This window comes from Melospiza georgiana, chromosome 11 (assembly GCF_028018845.1).
Source record: "Melospiza georgiana isolate bMelGeo1 chromosome 11, bMelGeo1.pri, whole genome shotgun sequence".
NCBI lineage: Eukaryota > Metazoa > Chordata > Aves > Passeriformes > Passerellidae > Melospiza > Melospiza georgiana.
The window spans coordinates 12,988,759-13,001,699 of NC_080440.1; the positions used below are offsets into that span (position 1 = coordinate 12,988,759).

The 12,941-nt window shown below is 36.8% G+C and overlaps 1 protein-coding gene across 12 annotated transcripts in view; it reads left to right on the forward strand.

Annotated features, from left to right (window-relative positions):
• ERC2 (ELKS/RAB6-interacting/CAST family member 2) overlaps window positions 1-12,941 on the forward strand; it is a 404,073-nt gene that overhangs the window by 197,010 nt on the left and 194,122 nt on the right. For all 12 annotated transcript variants that reach the window (XR_009115064.1, XR_009115063.1, XR_009115065.1 and 9 more), the window contains one exon: window positions 10,642-10,802. Coding sequence is in view for 1 of the 12 variants with exons in the window: in XM_058031993.1 (XP_057887976.1) it covers window positions 10,642-10,802 (161 nt within the window). In the remaining 11 variants the exon portion in view is untranslated. The remainder of the gene's footprint in view (window positions 1-10,641; window positions 10,803-12,941) is intronic.

Genomic DNA, 12,941 nt, shown 5'->3' on the forward strand with positions numbered 1-12,941 from the left:
TTTATAAATACAGTTTGAATGTGTATGTTTGCAAATGCTCTCTAATATGGTTATAATGTATCCTCACTTGTGGGATTGTGTGCTCCATGCATAAAGACTCTAGATCTTAAAAAATCCTTCAAATGCACAACTTGATGTGTATGTAGTCATCTCTGTTCTCCAAAACCAAGCCTGCCTTTGGAAGAGAGGGATATAAACATAATAAAATATATGTCCTCATGAGAGTTATTATACAGCATATGAGCAGTGACAAGTGAGTTAGTTTAGAGGAAAGGTCAAGCAGATCTAAAATAAAGCTCTCATCAAGGCCAGTTTAATCCTCCCATCTGTAAGTTTTGTAAGTCCTGCCACTTAGCTTGCAGTCTGAATATTTTGCCTCAAAACAAAGTGAATAATATCAACTTGTAGATCTGCATGTGTTCTGTTTATACTTTCCTGAATGTTGCCTCATGTGGGAAGAGACGTGAGAGACTTAAAAGGAAAACAAAACACTTAGATGAGGAATAAAAGACAGTTTATGTTAGTTAAAGATTCTGTGACTACTTTTTCTTTTTACATCTGGTGAGAAATATTATTATTCTCATCAAAGTTTGTTTAATATATTTTGCCTACAAAATACATAGCTGTATGAAACTTATATTTTTATAAGTTTATATTTTTATATAAGCCTTAATTATAAAGCCCATTACTTTGGTATCTAAATAATGCCCATACAAGAGGAGTTACAGTAGTAAAACCTTTAGTAAATTCCACAGAAGAATTATTATGGTTCAGGCCGAGGCTTTAGAATATAATTTCTCTTGGGTTTTTTCTTATTAACTGAATTATAATTTTATTTCTACAGAAAATTTCTTCATAAAGAATTCCTGCATCTTATAAGACTGCCTTGCATAAGGCTTCCCTTTGTGATGTACTGTAAAGTGCAATTTAGGAAGCACAAATGCTCAATTTAAATACTGATAACTGCTCCTCTTCACTATTTACTCCAGCACATGGCAAAAAAATGCTTATAATCACTGAGTGAGGAAAGCTGCCTTGCCCAAGGTTTTGAGCATATAACCCAGGCAGAGCAATAAATGCTTTATAAGATGTGGGAAATCAATGAGCTTCCATAGGGAAGATCTGTAGGCACACAGTTTGTGGTGATTGGGAGTGGGGCTGAGCCTCATCATCCTCAATTGGGCACAGCTGTGAGCAGCAGGTGAGCACAATTGAAGGTAACGAGCCAGGGAGTGCCCAGGGCACTGCCCAACCGCCAAAGGGAGCAGAGGGCACACAGGTGCAGGGCATCAGCAGGAGGGGATAAAAGGCTGGGCTGAGGAACAAGAGCAGACCCTTGCAGCCTCCTGAAGTGATGGGATGTTACTCTACCTGAAGCCTTCTGAGGAGGTGAGGTGTTACTGTGTGTTTAAAGCCTTCTGGAACTGTGTGGTGATACTCTGTGTATTGTGGCCTTCTCAACTGCAGCGCATGCTGTGACAAAGGTCTGTCAGAATGTATCAACTTTCAGAGAATGAAGTACTATTTTCGGCTGCTTCTTTCTGGTATTTTCTTGTACCTGCTAGATCCTATGGAAGAACCCAGTAATAAGGTGAAGAGCGATATAAATATTATAATCTTCTCCCCTTTTACAGTCTAGCAAAACAAAATCTATCACCCAGTGGAAGTGTATTTGGCTGGTATATCATTGGCTAGGAGACAAAAAAAGTTTAGTTTTTATAACATTAAGTTGCAGTATTGCATTTTTATGCTTGTTCCAAATTCTCACAAACTGATGTGGAAGAATTAAAATACTTGTTTTCTTGTTAGATGAGGCAAAGTTTTAAGTGGCAGTTATTGTTCTTCACTGGGGTATACTCACTGAAATTTGTTTTGATTTAGTAATAGTTAGACAATGTGGCTTGGAAAAGTGCAATTTCTATAATTCAGTATCTTTGTTTTTCCCGAAAATGTGAACTACTGCTTAATTTTCCCGAAGAGATTGAGATGAACTTTCCAGGAGCTAACTTGGTATAAAACCATTGTTCTGAAGTCTTTTACTTCCTTTTCCTTCCAATAGTTACTGTTCAGCTTTGGAAGGGTGGTATTTCTTGGGCCATCTTCCCACACTTGTCAGTCTTCTCTCCCCCACCTGATTTTCTTCTCCCACCTCTGTAATCAGAGTATTCTTAGAGTGTTTTTTTTCTGCGTGATGCACGTGTGCAGAATTGTGCGCAGTCTGTCTCTCTGCAGCTTTGCAGCACTGGTGTGGCTGTGCAGTTGTGTGTAAGGACCTGAGCAGTTGCTGCAGTTTCCTCTTGAGCTGGTGTGGCTGCAGCGCTGTGGAGGCATTGAAGGGCTCTGTGCCTGCCCTTGGCTTTTGCTCATTGCTGGCAGTGCTGCTTCCAGCGGCAGCTGAGCCTGTGCCACCAGCTCCCATCTGGCTGCCTTCTCACACAAGTTCTGTTTCCTGGGGCTGTTTTTAAATTCAGCTCAGCATCCTGCCCCCGGAGCCCTGCTTCTCCCACCCACAGGGAATTTCCCTCTCCTGTGTTGGTTGAGGGAGGCACTGTGGTCTGGGACTGATGTACCCTGAGAGATTATTCCTGTGCAGTAGCTGTGGAGAGAGTTTTATGGACAGAGAGCAACAGTTTGAGCAAGATTTCTCTTCAGTGCTCTGAAAAATTGACATGCTGATTGTGAACTGCCTTCGTGGAGGAATTCCTGTTGACAAATTCTGGGTTGATATTTTTGCTCCATCGTGATCATTCCTGGCTTATCATGTGTTAATAATGGAGTCCAGTTGTCAGACATTTTGTTGTCCCCTCAGGCCTCCCTGACTGTCCCATGGGCTGCCCTACCCTGGACAGCCTCATAAGCACTTCAGTTCTGTTCCTATTGACTGGTCTCTTCCTAAAGTGACTCTCTAAAGCTGTTTTTAATTGCTTCGTTTTTAATTATTATATTGCCCTATGAGTAAACTTGTGTTGCTGTATCTGAAAAAATTAAATTAGCCAACTGTTTGTAGTTCTGATCCTTGTGTTCTCCAGTACTTTCCTCATGGCTTTGAATAAATTTGAGTCAAGTTGTAACTATCAATTGCTATACCAAGTATTAATTTTTTTCTTATTAAGAGTTATCTGTAACTGGGTGTGCCAGAGCTAAAACTTGGCTTTTTCAATATAGACATACTTGACTTTTCCTAAAGTTATTGATACAGTTGATATTGCGCTATAAAAAATAGGAGATAATTGTACTTTTAAGGAGATTAGCATGTCCATGCCACTGACTTCTTTATGTATGCCAAGCCAATAAAATATTACGTAAATAATTTTGTAGCAAAAATGCTCTAGGATTAAGTAAACAGGGCAATACTTTCTGTCTTAAGAGAAGACCAGAAAACCACAGATATGTCTTCCTTGGGCATTCAGTAGTCACAGGAACTTTTAAAGATGGCATGAAATTCTTGCTGTAGAAGCTATAGCTTCCAATCAGTTACATGAATGTTTATATTGCTGCCTACTAATATTATTTATTAATATTCATCGTGTCAAAGCTTGTTAGGAAATTGTTTTTTCTGGGATTCCTCACATAAAATTATTCAAGTATTTTCATACAATAATATTTCACTTTAGTAAGTTTTACTTGCTATATTACAATATGTAAGCATGATTCAGGGTATGGAAAATCTCTTACTTATATAAACTACGTTTGCAGTAAGACTTTACACACAGCATGTGAATCCCTGCTGTGTTTGGATACATTCTAAGGAAGCATTTCTAACTTTAATAATATACTGGGATTATGGCTTAAAAGCAGTGGGGAAACAGCTTTTGTGCACTGTAACCTAACAAGCGTGCTACGAATCAACGTTTTGGCAAGAAAACTCCCAGTTTGCCCTCTCTCCCAGAAGTTGACCTGATGGATGAAATAGTAGATGTGTGCATGATTCTAGGCATGCCTTCTCCAAAGATCAACATTTGTACACACTTTAGTCACTTTTATACGCAGTGCTATTGACATTAACCAGGGAGGCCGCTCTGACAGCGCTGGGCTCTTACACCAGCTAAAGAGTTGCTCTGCTCTGCTTGCATGGTTTATCTGAAAGGACTCAACACCAAAATCACACAGCCTAATTGTTTTCAGCCATAAGGGTTCTCTTTCAGATGCAATGTCCTGTAGGACAATTGAGTGTCCTACTGAAATCAGCATATGTTCAATAGTCAACTCAGTTTACTTTACTTTTATTCTTCTGAAAACATTAGATTGAGCTCTGTAATTTATCAATACATTATATCAAATTTGCTTTCACTTGCACAGCTCTAAAACATTTGTTGTGCAACCTTTGTAATTAGGTTTGGTCAGTATCAAGCAAGTGTAAGAGCAGAGCTAAGGCTACCAGCTGATTAAAAAGAACATAGACTTGCTCAGATGAAGCACAGTGGAAAAGGGGAGAAAATTAACAAGGCATATCAGTGAAATAACTAATTTTCAAAGTAAAGGCAAAAATGAAAGGATGCTGTTTTTTTTCTTCTCTTTAAAAATGGACTTGCAGAGTTTCTCAGGTGCTTGGTCTTGTTTCCATCACGGTGCATGTCTGGGTGAATGAGTTGAATGGGGCCAAGTGTGAATTAGAATTAGGCCTTGTCAGCATGAAATTTGCCTTGGAAAAAGAAAATTTTTTGGCTGATTCTTGCATATAGCCTTGAAATATGAGAATGTGATGTTATTTACTTCATCATGTATATAATAGTGTTTTGCTGTTCATGAAGGAGCTTCTGTTTGGGACAAAACATTCCCACTGCATCTGAGAGGAGTACTCTGTTCTCTTGCCCCTCCTTTTCAGTTTTCCTGAGGGTCACAGTCACATTTTGTCATTGGGTTGTTGTACAGTGTATTTTAGCTGAATCCTCTAACTGAGGGCCCGTTGTGTTTCACAAGATGAAGTGTTTAAATAGATGATAGTGTTTAAATAGATGACAGTATTCCTGGGACAGCAAGGGAAGCATCCTTTTATTTTGTACTTGAGAATAGCTTTTGTTTTCATCTGTCTAAGAGCATGACCCTAGAGCACAGAGGTTACCATTATTTGGGGCATAATTTTGTTTGATTTAAGAAAAAAAAAAGTGATGCTTTTAGTTGTTGGTTTGGTTTTTTGATCTGATTGAAAAATTCACTCTATTTAAGCGATTATGACCAATATTTTCCAAAATTATTTAATTAAGTTTTTCAGTTATTGGTGAAATCACTATATTAATTGGAAAACCAAATCACAGATAATGAATCAAGGAATGATATTGTTGTGGTTCTATATTTTGTTGAATTACTGAGGCTTAGAAAAAGTAACTGGTCCCACTGGTAACCACCAAGTGACAGCCAGCAAGGTAATAATCAGGAAAGTAAAGAACCTTCTTTCCCTGCCTGTGGTCCCTGCAGGTCTGGAAGGGAAATATGTGCCCTCTCTATGCTGTGTCTCTTCTTTATCTGAATGAAGCAAAAACCTTGTGTTCTTAACATAGCTTTTAGCAGGAGGATTAAAATACTTTAAATCCTGCTTTTGGTAATGAAGTAATCTCAGTGAGCTTTTGGATATCAAATTCTGCAGCGTGGCATCCCATTTGAGAATTGTGCTGTTGTGTTCCTAAGGACATGGCCCTGCCCTGGGGACTGCTGCTGTAGTGCTTCTGGTGCTTGGTGTTGGACTGCCACTGCATTGCTGGCTGATAACACTGGCCCTATGTGTCTAGTGTTTTATGAGTTGGAAAACCAACCTGGAATTTATAAATACTGCTTAATATTCTGTCAAATCCTTCACTTATGATGTTTATTTTAAAGCTTTTGTGCATTCTACAGTATGGTTACTTTTCTCTTCTCTTCTCTGACAATTTCCAAAGTTGTGAGATACAGCATGTGTCTAATTTCTTTGTTTGGCAAGGCTCAGGAGCATCAGCCTCCAGAACTGTCCTGGTTTTGTTAGACCTGTTTCCTGGCTTTAAGAACTGTGATGGAAGTCAGAGGTGAGGAATTTGTCTATGGATGACAAATGGGATGGGAAGAGAGTAGAGGGGAGGGTGACAAAGAGTTTATTTCCATGTCTTGCAAAGCTCAGGATGACACTTTGCTATGTCTGTTTGCTTTTGTGAAAAACACCTTTGTAATGAAACTGTTGAGGCAGTTGCCCACTGGAGAAATCTGTGTTAGAAACAGAAAGGAACAAGGTATTTACAAACCATCCTGCAGGACAGCACTGGCAGTTTTAAAAGCAGTAGGTCCACATGACTGGTGCTGGCCCTCCTGTAGGTGAATAATTGAATTAGCCATGAGGTAAAGTGGTTCCCTGCATGGCCAGCAGCTGCTGGCACAGCATCCTGGCATGCCTGGCACTCACCTTCACTGTGTGAGGCATGGGCAGTGTGTGCATGGCAAAGGCTGAGAGTTGAAAGAGCTGATGGGTAGATATTTGGTGTGTACAAAGTCCAGCTTTTATCTGCTTTCCCTCATCTCTGTGAATGTGTTTTCTATGTCCTCTTAGGCCAGTGACAGAATAAAATTGTTGAAAAGCCACAAAGAGAAAGTCTGAGGATTATAGTCTTTCCTTTTTTACAATCTCATGCTTAATCTAAGGGGAAAACCCCCAAATATTATTTTTATTAAAATAATCTTCACAGAGCTGGAGATAACTGAGATTTATGTAGTGTGTAACTTGGTGTAGAGAAAAAAAGGCATTTCCTTAGGAAATGGAAAAAAACCCCAACCCTTTCAAAACAACTGAATGGATTCTTACACTGAACGACTTATTATCAAAATGCATCCAGCTTTATTGAATGAATGTTATTGTTTGTTAAACTTTTAAAAATTTAATGGCTAATATTTTAATATTAAAGTAAAAGAATCTTTAAATAGATGGATTTCTTGATCTCCTTTTACTCCATAAAATTCCTAAATGGTCTGTGTGCTAAAACAAGATTAGGTTTTAAAATAAAATAGGTACGAAATTCTTGTGTAGCTACTGATACCTGAAAAAGTCAGGGAAATCCAAAACTCTTGTATTTATCACCAATATTGTTGCCAAAATGAAGTGCCAACCCTGTAAAGGTAGTAGTACTAACCATACTAACCTTGACTGCTGGAATGTTGCCAGCTCTTCGTCATCCTGCAGAAATATGTTATACTTGAACTGAGAAAACATGCAATTGTCCCTCCCCCTCCTCATTCCCACAAACTGGAGCAGTATTATGTTAGCCTGAGCTGTACTGAGCCGAATCCAATCTGGAATTAAGAATGCTCCAGGGCATTTTTAATAAACTGTCATTCATTTGAACTCTAACCTCCTTTAATTTGCAGAATCTGGTAGCGCAGATGTATTCTTCAGCCACATTCATTTTTTGCTTTTCTTATCTTGGTGTGAAACACTACTGATAGCACTTAAAAATGTGAAGCTGCAGTACAAATAGAAAGTGTTCACTGAAAATAGACTCTAAACTAAGAAACAATTACTGTAGTTTAGTTTGCTGGGTTTCTGCCATTCTGAAGTGCAAACTTAATTCTAGTGCAGATTTTAATAAAATCCTCAAAGTGCCGAGGTCAGTTAAGCTCTTTCTGAAAGTATGAAAAAAAAAGGCTTTTATTACAAAATGCAAAGGATAAAAATGAGGCCATTGTCTTGCAAAAGGGAAGAAAGCCCAGCTAATAACATATTCAGGGCATAGAATATTCCTGAGCTAAGTGCATGCACTGAGGTTCTCACTCTGAAAACTTGTATTCCTGGGAATTCCAAGCATGCAGAGTTTGTGATTAGGAGCATTTACACTGAGGGATAGGGCTGGGAAAAGGCAGCAGCTTCCAGGTGGGAACTGCCCTCAGTGCCTCTGCCCCTGCCAGGTGGTGCTGCTGAGCTGGGGCAGGGATTGCCTGAAACCAAAATTTTCATCTCTAATACTGCCTTCAGTGGTTCAAGTTAATTTTCCCTTGTAAAACATCTCCTATAGCTATATAATTAACATGGTGAGAGGGTTGTTTGTGCTGCTTCAACATTCACACATTTACATTTGATAGGAATAGATTTAAAAAAAAATCAGTTTCTTGTGCACATGCCTGCCAGTTGAATTTGGCTGTAGGTGTTAGTAGGACAGTTAACTAGGAAAATGTGCAGCCACAAACTTGGGTCATATTTGAAAAATGAAGGAAGAACTAGCTGGCAAATACTGTGTTGAAAGTGTAAATGCAAATAAAACTTTCAAGTCGACACATGTTAATGATTTGTGGTTTGCAAAAGTTTTCAGATTTACGTTTTGAAGGTTTTTTCCCCTTTTGTTTTAAACTTTGATCTCTTTTGTCTGGTAATGTAAGAGTGTGTTACTAATAGACATTAACAAATCCACAGCTTTGCTTTCCACAAGTCTTTAATTCTCTTAAATGTTTTGAAATGTAAATTATGTGATATATGTGATATGAGCTTGGGTGAGGATTCAGTCAATCATCAGGTTGGGTACCAAATTGAGAACATGGAAAGGGAGCACAATGATACTAAAAATACAGAAGTTCAAGAATTCTACTTTTTTACATTCTCATTTGCCCAACAAATCTGCAAGTGGGGAGTGTCTTGGTGTTTAAAGATACTGTCTCAAAGCTGGAGTCTGAATTAATGACTTTCCTGTTCTGATCCTACTACAGTTTTCAATAAGCTCTGTTTTCTGGAATTAAGTGATAGGGTCGATGCTCAGCAGAAACTAGATGCAGTTTTTAAATGGTACAAGGAAAAGCCTAGAAAATAACCCAGAAAACAGTTAGAAACATCCTTTGTTTTATTAGTTGAGTCTTGTCATTGTTGAAGGCAGCATGGGTATATGATCTTGCACTAAAGCAGAATATAAAGTACCTGGTGTTATGTTAGAAATTGCATCTTTTTTCAAAGAAATATGATCTCTTTCCTTCTGGCCTGTTAATTCTTTTTTTTCACGGGATTTAAGTGCAACTCCAAATTTTTATTTCTTTATTTTTCTCAAGTATATGTTCTCTTTGTTGCTTCTAAGAACATTCACTACACAGTCATTTTACGAAGGTATCTCAAGTCATCATCTTTCTTCTTGCTTTCTTCAGTGGAATCCTGCATCTGCAGAGTCTCCTGAGTTGCACTCCTTGCCATTTCATTGGTATCACCATTACACTGCTTTTACATTCTGAGTGGAAGGTTGAACATCAGTAGTTTCAATACTGTTGGTAATTCTGATCTGCATTCATATCAGACATGTTCTAGTATTTAATTGATCTGTTTAGAGTGCTTGTAGAGGTGGTGTGGAAGGAGTAATCAGTGTGTCATTAGCAAATGGTCCTCATTATAATTCATGACAACTCTATTGTTTATTTGAATTATTTATTGAACTTTTTATATAGAAGCCCATTTATATTGGAATTGAAACAAAAATGGCTTATAAGCACTGATTGCCTACTAGGAGGCTTTAGAGAACAAGAGTTGAGCGTGAGCTTGGGAAAAGTAGCCACACTCATGATAAGAGCATTGTGGAATTTGGTCAGACTTCTCAATTCATAGCAAAATTTAGCTCCTTTCAATGCTTTGCATAACACAGATGAATATATCTCTTTCCCATTACATTTTGTTTCATTTAGAGGTTCTTCCTGAAGTGTTTTCTAGTTTATAAAATAGTAATATTTGGACAAAAAAGTGAGAAAGAACATACAGGAAATAGGACATTCATTATTCAAATCATTATGTCTCACTAAAAACAACCTATTTCACTTTATGTAAACTGTATCATTGAAGAGGGGCAAATCCCACTGTCATACTGGTTACTGGAGGCCATTTATGGAAGATGCTTCACCCCACAAATAAAGCTTCTGCTGCCAGACAGGTGTCATTATATTCTCTCCGTTCTTTAAATTTCTCCATGACATTTCTCCACACTATGTCAAAATGGGATCACCACAACTTTCCTACACTTCATGCTTCAGAGCTTCTCACAGTTATCAGGAGGAAAAGAACTTGATTGTTATTAGAGCAGTTATTAGACCTTTAAAGTTCAGGATGACAGAATAATTTGATTAGAAGGGACCACTAGAGGCAATGCGCTATAAACCTGTACTCAGAGCAGAAATAACTTCAAAGTTGGATCTGATTCTTCAGGCTTCATTCAATCAAAATCTTAAAATACTCAAGGACTGGAGAGTTTAGAATTTCCCTGGGCAACCTGTTTTGCAAAGGTGTGCATTCTTCATGAAAAATGTTGGACTTTCATTAACACTTTTGTGTTAATGAAACATGCATCCATAGCTGAATTTACAATTTCTGAAATAACTTCTATGATGAGTTACCACCACCCTGAATTTAAATAATAAAAATGGTGCAGGACATATTTATAAATTGTATCTATATGTGGCAGTGGCCCAGGTTAAATAGGTTTCTGGTGTTAGCTCTATTTTGTATAAATATTGTTCATTGCTAATGGATTCACGGAAACTTTGAGGGTTTTTTTTTTGGTTTTGAAACGCTACTGTCAGTTTTTAAAACAGTTATGATGGAAAGCGATTTGAGCAGCCATTTACAGAAAATAATTCCTTTAGTGTGTTTTTCCCCTCCCTGTATTTATAGAATTTAATATTTTCTTCTTGTAAAGAATATGGAGTTGAAAATGTCCTCTCTCTCAGGTAGAAGAGCTGATGAATGCACTGGAGAAGACCAGACAAGAATTAGATTCTACCAAAGCCCGTCTTGCCTCAACACAGCAGTCTCTGGCTGAAAAAGAAGCACATCTGGCTAACCTGAGAATAGAGCGAAGGAAACAGCTTGAAGAAATTCTAGAAATGAAGTAAGTATCTTGATTTCTCTAATTTCTAGGGGAAAAAAAGAAAATAACTGCTTTTGCCATAGGAGAAAGTTTTGATGGGTTTCTTTTGATGTTTTGGCTTTTCTCTGCATATATTTAAATCTCAATCTAAGGACTTCTAATAGTTTTAAGACATTTAAATCCCTTTGAAAGCACAGAAGTGCAAAAGTCTTGATTTTAGAAGTACTCAACATTTTTTGTAAGTTGTCCTTTGTTGGGTGCAAGTAAAAGTATCAGTACTGTATAATTTCTGTGAGAAACTGAAAATCTAAAGCCCCATCTCTCAGTGGGAATGCAGTGCTGGAATCTCTGCTAGTGTCACATGCAAGGGAAGGGAGTTGTTAACTTTCTATTGATGGTGCAAAGCTTATTTCTTTGAATTAGTTAAAAACACCTCCAAACTAACAAGGAATTTTTGCATACACTCTCCCCCTGTGAATATGTTCAGAATGAAAAAGAGAGACATATAATTTAAATCTAACTTCCTCCATGGAAAGAAAAATAAGTATCTATTTTTTAGATAGAATAATTATGGGGCATTAAAGCTCAGAAATGATCTTTAAAATTGGCAAAAAAGGATGAACCTGCTATGACTTGGCTAGGCTGATAATTATGTAGTTAACAGTCAACAAAGAAAATTCAGAGTTGTAATTTTGAAACAGTTTTTTTGAGAGTGGAAGCCATATATAACTTCAAGTCAATTTTTACAGTTATCCTTGATTTTAAAGAAAGGGAAATAATCAGAAAGAATGGTTTTCATAATGTTATTGTAAATAAGGCAAAGTGGAAATGGAGTCACATAGCAAGGTTTTATAAAAGTGGATTTTAAGAATGTCTGCCAGGTAATACAGGTGCAGAAATTCAATGTAATGGAAGCACAAATGTTTCCAGAGTTATCTAAAGAATTTCTGGTTTTGACTTTAATGAGATATACATCCATACAGAAAAATGGAATTAGAATTAGAATACTATGTGGCATTATATTTTATAATAGATACATTTAAAAAGATTTTTTAAAACATTAAGTTATATGTACATATTAATTGTTCCATCATAACTCAGATGCTCAGTGCCAGTTACCTATTTTCTGTATAGTGCTTTGGTCTGTTTCCTCAAGTGCCTTTTTTTTTTGTCCTAATCATAAGATATTTATTTATTTTTTTATCATAATTAATAATTGCTGAACAAAATAAAGGAAAAATCTCTAATTCAGTTAATGTGACTTTTTAAATTTGGTACACAGAACCTCACAGAACAATCTGGGAAACAAGGTTGGCAAAAACTGGTGATGTAGAACTTGTTTTGACAAAAGCTGTTGTATTTTATGAATGGAGGGCTGGGTGAGTGGTATTAGAAGTGAAAGACTCAGTAGCAAAAAGGCTATTTGTTTTTTAAGGTAACTTATTAATTGGAAGCATTGACCAATAATTTCTATTTGTTGTTTAAAAAAAATCAATATCCAGTGATTACAGTTTTTGTCTACAAGTTTCCCGTTAAATAGGCATGAAGTGTGTGTTTAAGAACATTCATGATGATTTCCTATGCTTATGTTATGTTCAAGTTCCAACCATAACTCTGCATTCTGGGCCCATCTGGCTGTCATTGTCAAGATGCATCTTAATTTACTGGCCACAATCACTTGTCTGTTTTAGAAAACTTATTCAATTGTCATTTCTTGTCCCCATATAAATTTGGTTATTTATGAAAGTTTAGATTAAAAATGGAGAGCAGCCTAGTCTTATTCATATCTGGTTGGTTTTTATGAACTGGAAACAAGATAAGTACCCATTAAATGAAAGAATTGATTTTATCAAACTACCTTTCTTAACTTGATGCCAATTTGTAAAAAAAAAAAAGATTTATTTTAAAGAATTTGAAAGTGTAAATTTTAAGAAGGAGTTGCAATTGCATGTTAATTTCCAAATATTTTTATTTTTTTAAATGTCTATTAAAAATATTACTATATTAGTTCTGGAGGAAATATTTTTGCTATGGTCATATTATTTTAGCAGTGCACACATAACTCATACTGACATTAATGGAAGTTATGCATACATGTTAACAGTAAAATGCAGCATGTGTTCAAATCCATCATTTTGTCTAATTGTCTTGTTGCTTTGT